Below are 13664 nucleotides of genomic sequence, written 5' to 3'. Positions count from 1 at the left end.
TTCACTTATATAGCATATGTTTTCATGTCAATACAGATCTACATCATTGTCTTTAAGCAGATATTCTTTAATGAACTCCTCATTCAGTTTATGGATCATGGTTGGTTAGTTTTTGAGCCTTGGGCTCAGGATCAGGAAAGGGGACCTAGGTCAAGAAGCCAAGAGGCAGACACCATGCAATGTAGATGACAAGGTGAAAAAGAAACCCAGCCTAGAACATCTTCCCGCTGTGAAAGGTGCATGTGCAAGCACCTCTTCCTCCACTCCACCATTCCTCACAACCCTTCATACACAGCACTGTCATCAGAACCACCCAAACACTGCCATAAGAAATATTTGATGGACCAATTAGTTCTTTCCAGAGACATATAGAAAGGATGCTGTCTTCACTGTAATCATGGTGATTGGACTGAGTGGGAAAGGAGATTTGATTTGGATAGTGACAAACCTGAGGAAATTTGACAGATGCTCTCATTAATGGATAGTGGCTGCAGCAGCAGAATCAGTGAGGACAGGAAGTTGCTGAAACCTTAACTGTGAGGCTGATGACACCTAAGAGTCATTTCCCTGGTCCTCTTTCTGGACTGCTGAAAGGTGAGAAATCTGGGATGTCAAGAGGAGAGCTTTTTCTACACCTTAAACCTTTGGGAGAAGGTTATCTCAGAAGGACACCACCCACCTCTGTCTCCCTCTCCTTCCTAGCTGTAAGTTGTGGTTTCATATAAGTATAAGGCAATTACCAAATCACTTTGATATGTGTTGTTGAAAATGTTAACATGTGTATTACAAGAAAGAATATTACATGCCTAATACATTATACCTACTTCTCTTACAGAAACAGATGACAAGAGGGTGCCCAACACACAAGGGGAAGTAAGTTTTTAAAAATATTTTGTATAAATGTGTTCAAATCAATAAAAAATGCGAAAATTTTCTTGATTTGATGTGATATAAAATATGACACAACTGGAATAAAACTTCAGATTGCTCTTTCTGACTGAATGAACAGTCATATAGTGTCATTAAAATCTGCCTCTCAGTTACCTTTATTCTCTACCTATGTAATGCTAACCCCTGAAAAAAATTTCTGAAATAAAACATCACTTTTAATAGCAAAATATGGTATTGACAAATTCAATTTATTGAGTGATTATATATGCACATCACAGGCTAAGCCAAGTAATATTGGAACCCCAGAGCAAGGAGATGGGGGTAGAGGGATGATACCTCTTAAAGGGTCTTCTGGTGTGTAGAGCCAAAAGCCTGAAGCCAAAGTCTAGGGGGACTGAAGTCCTCCAAAGCTTGAGTAACCAGATCCAAGGAATTCACCTAGAAATGTATTCAGATTTAAATTCAGCAGGCTGTCTGAATGCTGTCACTCCCAATTCCCTCCAAACACATGTGTAGAAGTTTTTGTAGAAAATAGGATCTAGGAGAGGACAGGGGAGTGTGTAATGTTGAATATATGGAACACGAAGTGAATAAACTTGTTCCCAGAAATGAAATAAAGATTGAATAGGATGCTATGCAGAGTTAATAATCAATTCCCAAGATCGCAGGAGTAGGCATACAGCAATACTTAAAGAGGAAAATGTAGAAAGGACAAAATATCAAATAGTATATCACAAGACTTTTCTGAAAATTTTGTGAGATAGTAAAAGTGGAAAAGCTTTGAAAACTAAACTCTTACATAAAGTAGTTTTTATTAGTAAGTTTACACTGCGTTACTAATGACAATAAAAAATTTCTGTTGAGTTAATTTTCCATTTGATCTTCAAATATGTGTGTGGAACTAAACATTAAAAATCCCAGAAGTGATTGCTTCTCAAAACCAGCCAGATGTGACTGAAAAAAATAGAAGTGCCCCAGAAATGTCAATCATTTACGTATTTAACATTAATGTAGAGTTACCCTGTCTACACCTGTGCATAAAATACAGGTATCACAAAACTCTCTTCTGGATAAATTTGTTTGTATTATTTACTCAGCTGATATGGATTTGGTAACTGTTTTATTGAAGTTTTTAGTTTTTAATTGTCGCTTTTGCATTAGATAAATAACATCTTGATGATAACTTTAAGGGCAATTAATCTTTAGTAGGTATGAGGAAAGATACCTCAAGGTCTATTTACAACTATATAAAACAGTTTCTAGTTTATTTCAAACTTTGTACATTATGTTATTCCTAATGTGCATAGCAAGCCTGGAACAATCTTCAAGTAGTATATTGTAACTATTTACACTTGAACTTTTCAAAGTCAAAATAATTGCTCTAGACACTAAAACTCATTGATTAATACCCCTTCCCATGCCACATTAAAACACAAATCAACATGCTATTAAAACACAGTCTTTGCCATTTTCTAATTGGGGTAGATCATATAATTTGTTAAATGAATAATACGTATATCTATTTTATATAGCTCTATGTCCTTATCTGTATTTTGACCCTGAAATAAGTTCTTATTTTTTTCATTTTGAAATGCAAAATAACTTTATCCTGATCCGATAATGCTTGGGTAGGAGTGTCACATAGCAGTTTTATTAGGAAAGAACTTACATTTTGAACATGTGAAGAATATTACCTCATTGTAATTTGAAGTAAATGCAGGTAATAGTTGAACACACCAATTCAAGAGGGTTAGATTGCTATTACTTTCCAAGGATCCTCATTGTCCTTCCTGAATCACTCAATAACCCCAGGAACAGATACTGTTATTCCATGGATGTAGCTTTTGGAATATACTTTGTCATGGAACTCAGACTGCTTTTCTCTCAAATGAAAAGGATTGGTGTCTCTTTTTCACTTTCTTTTTAAAATAAATTAATGTTACTAGGTGGGAAAGTAAAATGATTTCAAGGCTGCTGTGAATGAAGAATCTTAAGATTAAATAGACCTACTCCATATATCTCTTAAGTCTGTAATACGACTGAACATAAACACACACACACACACACACACACACACACACACACACACATAAAATTTCTCATTAATGAGATTATATTTTACGGCAGAGAGATATCAGAAAACTCTTCATAACATGACACTGTATTTATTTCCCTCACAGGTCTGATGGCATTGTACTTTGTATCCAAATCTAAGGCTTTTACTTTTTTCTCTTTCTCCACAGTCACAGAATGCATCCCCTAAGCAAAGGAAGCAGAGTGTGTACACACCACCCACCATGAAAGGTACTGTTCGGGTACTGTTCTGGGTTGTCATGAGTGCTGAATCATGGCTGGTCGGCCATCTGTTCTCTAGGATAATACATTTGATCATAAGCTGGATCTAGTCTCAGCCTTGCTACTTGGCAGTGTGATGTTGATGTTCAGTAAGACACATTATCTACTTAAAACTTAGTTTCATCAAGAATGGAATATGGAGTTGGACAAGATATAACTAGGTATCTAAGAATTTCAGTCTAGAAATTCATAATTTCCAAAATAATGACAAAGATTTTTTTTTACCCCTTATTCACACACTTTCTTAAAAATATTTTTCCAGAAGCCCTAATTACTCTTGCCAGTGTTGGCAAATGATCGCCATTTTTCTCTTGGTTTGTAAAGCAAAGCAGAGTAAGTTTAATTTCAGGGAGACTGAATATGAAGTGTTGCCTCATTGTCTTGTGTCAGGAGCAGCTCTAAGAAAATCAAACAGCTATTCGCTGTACATGTAACAGCTGTTGAAACAACAACTAAGAATCTAGTTCAGATTCTGGATTTTTCCCAGAATTTTCTCCAAAATTGGAACTGCTAAAAGAAGACCCAGCAGTATCTTGACCAACATCAGTTCCAGGGAAAGCATCTCTTATTTCTCACACTGAAATGTTCCTGACTTGAGGTAGAGTCTGTCCAGCCCACTAGCTCATGTTTTTTTCCAGTCTGGTGCTTGGGCTGTGGGCCCGGTGGTTGATCAGGCTCAATTTGTCCAGCTCAGTTTCAACTGCATGAGAGGCCAGTGGAGCAGCTTCCTCTAGAGTCTAGAGAGAGGGCTAAATTGGGAGTGAAATTTCCCGCTCTGTATTCTCTCTAGATTTGGGGCCTATTCAGGGAGGCAGGATATAAATGAACACATTAATAGCTACTTTCAGTAAACTTCCTTCCTCATGCAGCTATAAAACACCATGTTTGCTTGTTCATAAGACTGCAGTACATAATACAATCATCGGCATTGTACTTTATTCTACAGTAATTATTGAGACTACTAGGCATCTCTCTCTGAAGACAAATTTAAATTTTAAAGATATTTCCCCCATTATAAGTGATTTTGTACTTTCAAGACACATCAATTTTGGCATGAGTGGGCAACAAGGAAAGATATATGTTCACTCATTTAATTATTTCCTCTGTTTCCTGGAATAAAGAAAAAAAAAAAGAAAAGAAAAAAACATTATTTCCTCTGATCTATTTTAGGTTTGCTTAAGCTAAATAAAGCAATACTGTTCTCATGTCCTCAGAAAATAATAGTATTATTTTTAAAGGAAAATCTTAAACCAAAAATCTCAAGGGCCCATGGTGTCCATTATATTTATTTCTCAAATATCAAAAGAATGTGGGATCTTTTCAGGGAAGTTAGTCCTATTACACATTTTTGCATAAAGCCTTATACTGTCAAGTCCCCGTAAGTGCTCCTTTAATGATAATCAGTTGTGGTCATAAGTTAATGGCTTGAGAAAGCACAGTAATTGTTTTAAGAGGATTTCAGGGTATTATTACAAGTCATGTAGGTTCTCATTTATAACCATTTATAGCTTCCCTTGGAAGTCCCCTGCTTATGATAAAAGAAAAAAGAAAGCTAAATCCACATATATATTTGGTTTACCTGTCCCTAAGAGCTAGAAATAAGTATTTTAAGACAAAATTAAACAATGGTAACCCATGGCACATTGTGGGCACATTAAGAGGCTTCAGTTACAAGAAAGATGAATGAATAAAGGAAATGTTATTGAAATCTTAAATATGACACAATTGCTCTGAAATGTATAGTTCTTCAAATTGCAGTGGAATGGAACATGCAATTATTGAGTGTAAAAACATTTGCTGAGGGCACAGTGGTACATGCCTGCAGTCTCAGCTACTTGGGAGGCTGAGAGAGGAGGTTGGCTTGAGCCCAGGAGTTGGAGGCTATAATGCAGTATGGTCAGGCCTGTGAATAGCCATTGCATGCCAGCCTGGGCAACATAGTGAGATCCCGTCTTTAAAAAAAAAAATTATAAAATGAAAAAAGGAATTTGTACTCATGGATTCTTGTTCTACATCTTGTTGCCATTTGTGAATTTTTAAATGACAGATATATAAATATTTCAAGGTATCTATTAGGTCTTTGTCTCATGCTAAGTTTTCTTTTTCTCTGGTTGAAATATCTTGATGTCAATTATACCCATCATTTAGTTATTTTGCCTTCATTCTTAATCTTCTAATAAGCTCCACTTTGCCTATATTATTCTAGAAGTGCATCATTCCAAATGAAACTAATGGTTAAGATGTGTTCTGATCAGAAACTTATGGAGACTTCAATTAAGCCTGAAACCTCCTTCAACCCAGATACTTTAATTCTATTAAGGCAACCCAAGATCTTATCAGCTTTTTCTGGCAGCATTACATATTGTTGACAAATAGTGAGCTGACCATAAATTCAAAATGTCCAGGTATTTTACAGGTACAGCTTTCCATATTATTCACCATGTATTTTCTATTTCGATGTCTTTTTTTTTTTTTTTTTTTTTTTTTTTTTTTTTTTTTTGAGACAGGGTCTTGCTCTGTCACCAGGCTGGAGTGCAGTGGTGCAATCTCGGCTCACTTCAACCTCCGCCTCCTGGGTTCAAGAGTTGCTCCTGCCTCAGCTTCATGAGTAGCTGGGACTACAGATGTGCACCATCATGACCAGCTAATTTTTGTATTTTTAGTTGAGATGGGGTTTCACCATATTGGCCAGGATGCTCTCAATCTCTTGACCTCATGATCCTCCCCTGCTCACCTCCCAAAGTGCTGGGATTATAGGCGTGAGCCACCGCGCTCACCCCTTAATTTTTTTTTTTTTTTTTAATGAAAAACTAAGACAGTACTGTCATCCCAATTGAATTCTTTATAGTTGGAGACCGGCTGCTACATCAGCATGTTATATTTTATATCCTGATTCTATGATTCATTCTATTTTCAACTATCTCAATTGTGTGTCATCACCAAAAAGATAAACCTATGGTATTATTTTTATCTGGTTCATAACAAATATATGAAACAAAACACAGCTAAAAGAGAGCTCTGCAGCCCATATATCCCCCTCCAATTCACATTGATCTCCTCGTCGTCACCATTTAACCATTTATCAAATAGATTTATTATATCAGGGTCCCATCCCTTCACCAGAGGTTATCATCAGCACTCCTATTAGATACATTGCTTTTTTTCAGATATCTTGTGCTAACTGTGAGTCATAAATTTATGATACATGTTATGCATAAAAACAACAGAAGTTGAAGTTTCCATAGAAAGCAGACTTTTTCATAACCTTGTGTAATATAGTATTTCACGATTATAGGCATAAAAAGTTCAGATTATCAGAAAAATGATAGCTGATGACTAATACTCATGCACACTTCTCTGGTGTTTATTTAGTGGTCGGCCCTGTAATTTACAGAACAGCCAATTAAATTATTGTTGGACAGCTTGAATCATGTTTTCAGAAAAGCGGATTTGAATGTTAGGACAGGAAATGGCTGACTCATTTCTATCCCCATTTTGTGTGTGTGTGTGTGTGTGTGTGTGTGTGTGTGTGTGCATGTGTTTTACTGGAATGCAAATGCCTTCTGAAGAAAGCAAAGTAAGTGCTATTGATTTAAACGGAAATTTGAACATTAAACAAAGCAGCTGACTTAAAAATGACTTTGTAGGGCAGGGCCTGTTAGTATTGCATTACCATTCTTAATGCATAGCCCATCAGATTTTTCATTTACTTTGGAAAAACATCTTTTTCCTTACATTCTTTGTAATTTCTTATAAAACCTTCAGTGTCTGGATATTTTTCTTCCATGTCAAAAAGATTTCTTCTTGTATGTCAAAAAGACCTTTGAATGCTTACAGCATTTTAACACATAAGTTTTTTTCTTTCTCTCCAAGGATGGCTGTGATCTTGATATTTTATTTTTTCCAACCTCTTCTCATAACAAAACAATAAATACAAATACAGAATAAATCAGAGAGCAAATCAACCAGCCCCAATAAGAAGGCTGACCCGGATTTTGGAGGGTGGAAGATGAAAGTGGCAAGAATGGCAAGAATCAGGTGTGCTTCAGATCACCAACTGAAGCGTGATCTTCCGATCAGGGAAAAGTGCTGATCATGGTAATTTATGAGACTAAATATGAAAGGACATGGACTTTGGGGGACAAGCCATCATGGTTCAAACGTCAATGCCACCACTTGTTAGCTGTGCAACCTTCAGAAAATCAGTGGGTTGTTAACCCCAGAAAACAACAACAAAGAAAAATGCATTCAAATATGTTCGATGTATTTGGCAAATAGAAATAAAGATTATGACCAAGATGCACACTTATGGCAAGCCACATATGCATCTGCAGAGGGAAGGGAAAGGGAAGCTTTTATTGGCATAGGGAGAAGTTCATGTAAGCTGCTTGGAAACAGAGTTTATTCGTTTTGGACACTCAGAGCCAGAATTGGCATCAGTTAATTGCCGATATAATTAAACGGCAATTTAGTTACATTGCTGGACATACCTGTCTAGTAATGGCTGCAGATGCTATTACTGAACGGTGTTCTTTTGAGAACATCTTATCTGAATTGCAGTAGTCCTAAAGAAAGTATTTCTTGTGAGGTTATTTTAAAAAGTCCCTGAGACCGTCTTTATCTCAGCCATACAAGCATGAACTCTTTCTTTTTGCTTTAGTATGTTGGACCTGACTAAAAAGCGATTTCATCCTACTATCTGCAACTTTCACAGGGTTAGCCTGTCTCACTTCTCTCATGGGGAAAATGAAAGTGATTCTTACCACACAAGATTACTGTAGGGACCGAATGAAACAAAATGTGTAGAGAACATGCTTAATCAGGCACTCAATATGTGGAACTATTTTGAATAATTGTTTGATCCCTGGATTGAGAGTGGTGAATAGTCCTTGATTTCTGCTTCATCCTGCAGCATGAAGAAATGATTTTGGGAGAGACAGAGGAGAGGTGAGAGAACTTCCAGGAGAGTAAAATAGCTTTATTCTTATCCCAGTAGGAATTGAAAAGTCAGATTTAAGATATCTAGATCTAAAATACACACAGATTATCACACTTGCAACGTTCACTCCATTTTTATTTAGCGCTAAGCCTCAGACAGATGTGTGAAGTTTATCTTCAACATTTTGCTTCCTTTAAACAAATGTGGCTTTTCCTTCATTTCACCTAGCTCCTGTCCCTTGTCAGACACCATGTCCCTTATTTTCCAACTATTATAACATTCCTGTCAGAGGTACTGACATTTTAATTAATAAGTCTTATGTTTCAAAATAGCTGAAGAAAAATGTGAGAGCTGATGGTAAATTTTGGGGTGCTATATCAGATTATGCAATAAATATTTCTTGCCAGGGGAATGAGCAGGAAGTCATCACACCATACAAATGCTGCCTATACTTCAGCAACATAGGTAAATTAACTATGTGTTGGAATGTGACCAATTCACTCTTCCTGATTTCAAACCTCCTTATAATTATGACTCAAAAAACTCTCAAAAGGAATAGATCTGGTGTAATATCCTGCTCTCATTACCCATTGCACATTGAAAACTGAGGGCAGGAAGAGAAGGCAGCAATATCTCTTGGGCTTCTCATCAGGCCATCTCTACCACACTAAATTCCTTTTAGAAACACTCCTGACCCTGTGTGGGTGTTCTTCAGGTATTCATCACGTTTGCCTTTCTAAATCTTGGCTTTTTTGTTTGTGCTGGCTTAGTTTATTTACTGTGTAGGGTGGGGCTTATTTATGCAACTCAGGAAACATTTTAAAAGATTTCTAGATAACAAGGAACATTCTAAATATATACAGGTCTTGCTTTCTTTCTTTCTTTTTTTTAACCCAAGTATGCTCCTATTTCCAGACCCACTTCCTTTGCTTCTCTTTAATTTCTTCCGCTGAGTTTTATGCTCATCTTTCCTCATATCTTTGGATGTGGAGGGTGGGGTCAGGTTGGAGAAGCAATTTGAGGATGTACCTTTCTTGAAAGTCACTAAGATGTCTTTTTTTGGAGATCAACATCGAAAGAGAATGAAAGAAGAGGAAAATACTAGCAAGTATGAGTGAACTTCATCTTGTATGATGTTGTCGTGGATTATTAGGTTAAAAGCTCCAAAAGATCTTGAGATAAATCAAATTGCAAATTTAAAATCGAGTCCAGCAACTTAATTAATTTCATGTGATTCCATTTAAACATTTGAAAAGGAGAACACCATTTGTCCATATGGTTCCTTTCATTTGTCTCTATATATTTACCTATTTTAAAATTAATCTTTTAAATTTATATTTCTCTCTATAAATAACATAACAGCTTTTAAAATTGCTTCCTATTTGAGAAGCAGGGTAAAAGACAAAGTTTTGCATTTGGTTTGAATAATTGAATCAAGAATCAGTTTCTTTAAATCTTTCCCAAATATGCAACTAGCAATATTCAATTGTGTAAGTACTAATAACACACTGCCGCAATCACTTAGGAGCCTTTGCCATGTATGGAATGCTGCATTAAACTGGTGGGGATGCAGAGGTGAAAATCAAAGCCCTGGCCCTGTGGGAGACCAGTCTGGGGGAAGCAACATACGAGCAGATAGAGCATGCCGTGTTAAGTCCTTTAATAGCGATTTAGATAAAGACATCTGGAGATAGGAGGAGACCTGTAGGTGTACTGGACAGGAGGGTAAGGCCACTTTCAGATCACAGAAGGGACAGGCATATTCACACATAAGTCTGGAGAGTAAAACGGAGGTTGTTTTAGAAAGTCCCTGAGACAGTATCTCAGCCATACAAACATGAACTATTCCTTTTTGCTTTTTGCTTTAGTGTGTTTGGGCCTGACAAAAAAGCGATTTCATCCTACTATCTGCAACTTTCGCAGGGTTAACCTGTCTCACTTCTCTCATGGGAAAAATGAAAGTGATACTTACCACACAGGATTACTGTAGGGACTGAATGAAACAAATGTGTAGAGAACATGCTTAGATCAGGCACACACAGTTGGAAAAATGGCATGCATGGCTCATACCATTACCATTCCTGGGGCTCATGCAAACATGCGAAGCATTTAAGATGATGCTGTTATGTGAACAGTTAAATTCTGCATGGACCATCACGAAGACCTTTGCTGCCATGCAAATACTAAATAGGTATCACTAATGAGACTATGTAAATAATATCACTTTCCAAAGCATTTGAAGTTCTTGTTCATTTGATTCCATTTTGAAATTTCTGCTTCACATCTTTGTCTTTGTTCTTAATAATATTACCTTTAAAACAGAATAAATCCTAGCCCAAATTACATGTTTTACAGTTAGATTTTATATATTAGAACAGGTTTGGATTTAAAGAAAAATTTTGAAGATAGCACAGAGAGTTTTCCTATGCCTCATATCCGGTTTTTCCTATTATTTATGTCTTGTATAGTATGGCACAGTAATAATTAGTAAATCATACTTGTATAAGGCAGTTCTTGCATTGCTATAAAGAAATAACTTGAGACTGGGTAATTTATAAACAAAAGATTTATAATTTATAAAGAAAGGAGGTTGAATTGGCTTATGGTTCCACAGGCTGTACCGGAAGCATGATGCTGATACCTGCTCAGCTTCTGGGGAGGCTTCAGAAAACTTATAGTCATGGTAGAAGGTGAAGGGGGAGCCAGCACTTTCTATGGTCGAAGTAGGAGGAAGAAAGGGAGGGAGAGGTGCTACACACTTTTAAACAACCAGATCTCACAATAACTCACTCATTCACTATCAAGAAAACGGCACTGGGAGGATGGTGCTAATCCATTCATGAAGGATCCACCCCTATGATCCAATCACCTTATCAATATGTAGACATTGTTGTTAATTAAGGCCCATATTTTCTTTGTATTTGTTTAGTTTTTTTCCAATGTCTTTTTTTCTGTTCCAGGAATCTACCCAGCATACCACATTATGTGCGGTTTCATGTCTTTTGAGGCTCATCTGGGCTGTGACAATTTCTCAGACTTCCCTTGTTTTTGGTGACCTTAAACATTTTAATGAATACTGGTTAGGTATTTTCTAGAATATTCCCTATTGGGGTTTGTTTGATGTTTTTCTCATTATTAGATTGGAGTAGTGGTTTTTTGGAAGAAAGATGGTAGAGATAAAGTAACATTTCATCCCATGATATGAAGGGCACATGCTATCAACGTAGTTTATTGCTGTTAATTTTGACCTTGATCACCTGACTGAGGTAGTAGTTTTGGGGATTCTTCACCATAAAGTTATCCTTTTTCACTCTCTTTCCATACTGTACTCTTTGGAAGGCAGTCACTGTGTGTGGTACTCATTTAAAGAGTGGGAAGCTGGGCTCTACTTCCTTGAAGGAAATGTCCTGTACACACATAAATCATTTGGAATTCTTCTGCCCAGCTTTGTTTCTCCTCCCCCATTGATTTATTTGTTTATTTATTTTCATCAGTATGAACACATAGACACTTATTTTATACTTTGGATTATAACTCCATACTATATTATTAATTTTGGTGCTCAAATAGTTGCAGTTTTGGCTATTGGGAGATTTTTCCATTGACTCCTGTGTCCCATTGACACACCCCATTAATGTTAGGATGTTGGTTTGTTTTAGCATGTCCTTACTTTCTGGGACTGAAAGATATTCTATGCTCATTTTATTTATTTCTTGTTCTAGTCCTAAAATCAGCCTTTTCTCCAAGGAGCCCTCAAATATAATTTTAATTCCTATTTGAGTCAGTATACTATAAAATACATGTTTGAATAAGCATGTGCTTACTAAAAATGGAGAAATCTACCTCCTTGCAAAAATGTGCGTACACCATGTCCATTAGTGTCGGAGCTATCAGCATGCTAAGATGTACACGCTTCACTCATACTAACACTAATAGGAGTTTCAGGAAGTAAAAACAATTTCTCATTACTAAAATAGGCAGATGCCATTTTTATGGACTTGTTCTCCTTTGTTTTATACCTAATGGAGTATTCCCTGATGTTTTCTGAGATGAGATTTGTAATACCCCTTTATAAATGTGGAATTAGTAATAGATTGGCAGCCTTCTTGATGATTAGCTGTTTGCTTTACTTAAATCAAAGATTTTTAAAAAGCTGTTTATAATACCTTATAGTTGTGTAGTGCTTCAACACATACAATGTGCTTTTGTGTAATTATTTGGCTTTTACAAAAAACTAGGAAAGGTAACTAAGATAGTTTATTTTAGAGGAAAGTGAGAATTACAGAAGAGCAGAGTTCCCATGTCAATTGTCCTTTCCCTTTACAAAACTAAGTCATGGCCCAAGTCATGGCCCAAGCCTTTTTTTTAGGATCTCTTATGAAGTTCTGTTAGAATAGCAATGGGCTTCTTTTTTCCATTTGCCCATCCATCTTGTTTGCCCTAACTAAAATACAGAGGCCCTGCAAACTTAAAAATTGATGGAAAGTTTTTACAAGATCTTTTTATACTATTGTTTTTACAAAATGCTTAGTACCTTTGTTTTTAATAATTTTTGTATTTTAAAGTCATGTTACTGATCCTTATGTAATAACAATTTTGTATTCCAACGAAGCTTGCCTTTAATCTTGCCTCCCTCCAGTTTTTCTCCCTCTCCCAGAGAGCTGGCCACACAAATCTGACTCTTGTTTTACATTCCTTCAAGTGTTCACTAATTCCTTTAGAACAAGTCTGTGGAAATGAGGTACAGGGCTCTTGAGGACCTGGCTTCTTCACTCTTGCCTAGCCTGGCCTCCGGCTGCAGCCTCCTTTTCTCCATGCTGAACTGCATTCAGTTCTTTGAAAATAATACGTGGTTTCTGGCCTCTATGCTTTGGTTCTGCAGGGTTATTTACACAAAGGTGTTTCTTTGTCTGCCTTTCTCCCAATTTCTAAATTCTTTTAGTTGCCCTTCTTTGAGACTGAGAATGCATCTTACATACCCACGTATGTGCTATCTGTAATTCCTTCTAACTAGACTGCAGAGTCCTTGAGGGCAGGGCCCATGTTCTAGTTGCCCTCCAGGAGCATTCTAATTTGTCTTCTATTTGTAATTTAGAAGGCTCCTAGTCAATGGTGAATCAGTGAGTGAATAATCTTTCTGATTTAAACATAAGCGTATATTGGCTTAGTTTTAACCACATTGAACAAAATTACAGTTTATTCACTGACTCACACATTCATTCTAGACTCTAATAAAATGCTTACTGCCTATCTGCCAGATTATTTATTAGGCTCTTTCAGTTCAAGATAAGCGAATACAGTCCTTGTTTATATGAAAAATGCAGTCAAATGAAAAAGAAAGTTATGTAAAAAATACTTGTAAGTTCTCTGAGATTGATATGGACAATGAAATTTGAACACAGAGAAGGAAACATCTGGCTCCTCCTGTCACAGCTAGGGAAGACTGTACAGAAGAAATGAATGGCATCTGTAACTTGAG

The 13664-nt window shown here is 36.5% G+C and overlaps 1 protein-coding gene across 1 annotated transcript in view; it reads left to right on the top strand.

Annotated features, from left to right (window-relative positions):
- PPP1R1C (protein phosphatase 1 regulatory inhibitor subunit 1C) overlaps nucleotides 1–13664 on the top strand; it is a 137985-nt gene that overhangs the window by 75910 nt on the left and 48411 nt on the right. Inside the window, exons 3-4 of the mRNA XM_010351489.3 lie at nucleotides 836–873; nucleotides 3135–3195. Of these exons, the coding sequence (XP_010349791.1) occupies nucleotides 836–873; nucleotides 3135–3195 (99 nt within the window). The remainder of the gene's footprint in view (nucleotides 1–835; nucleotides 874–3134; nucleotides 3196–13664) is intronic.

This window comes from Saimiri boliviensis, chromosome 5 (genome assembly GCF_048565385.1).
Source record: "Saimiri boliviensis isolate mSaiBol1 chromosome 5, mSaiBol1.pri, whole genome shotgun sequence".
NCBI classification, from domain to species: Eukaryota; Metazoa; Chordata; class Mammalia; order Primates; family Cebidae; genus Saimiri; species Saimiri boliviensis.
The sequence above is the reverse complement of the archived record's forward strand: the minus strand, read 5'-3'. Positions and strand labels throughout refer to the sequence as shown.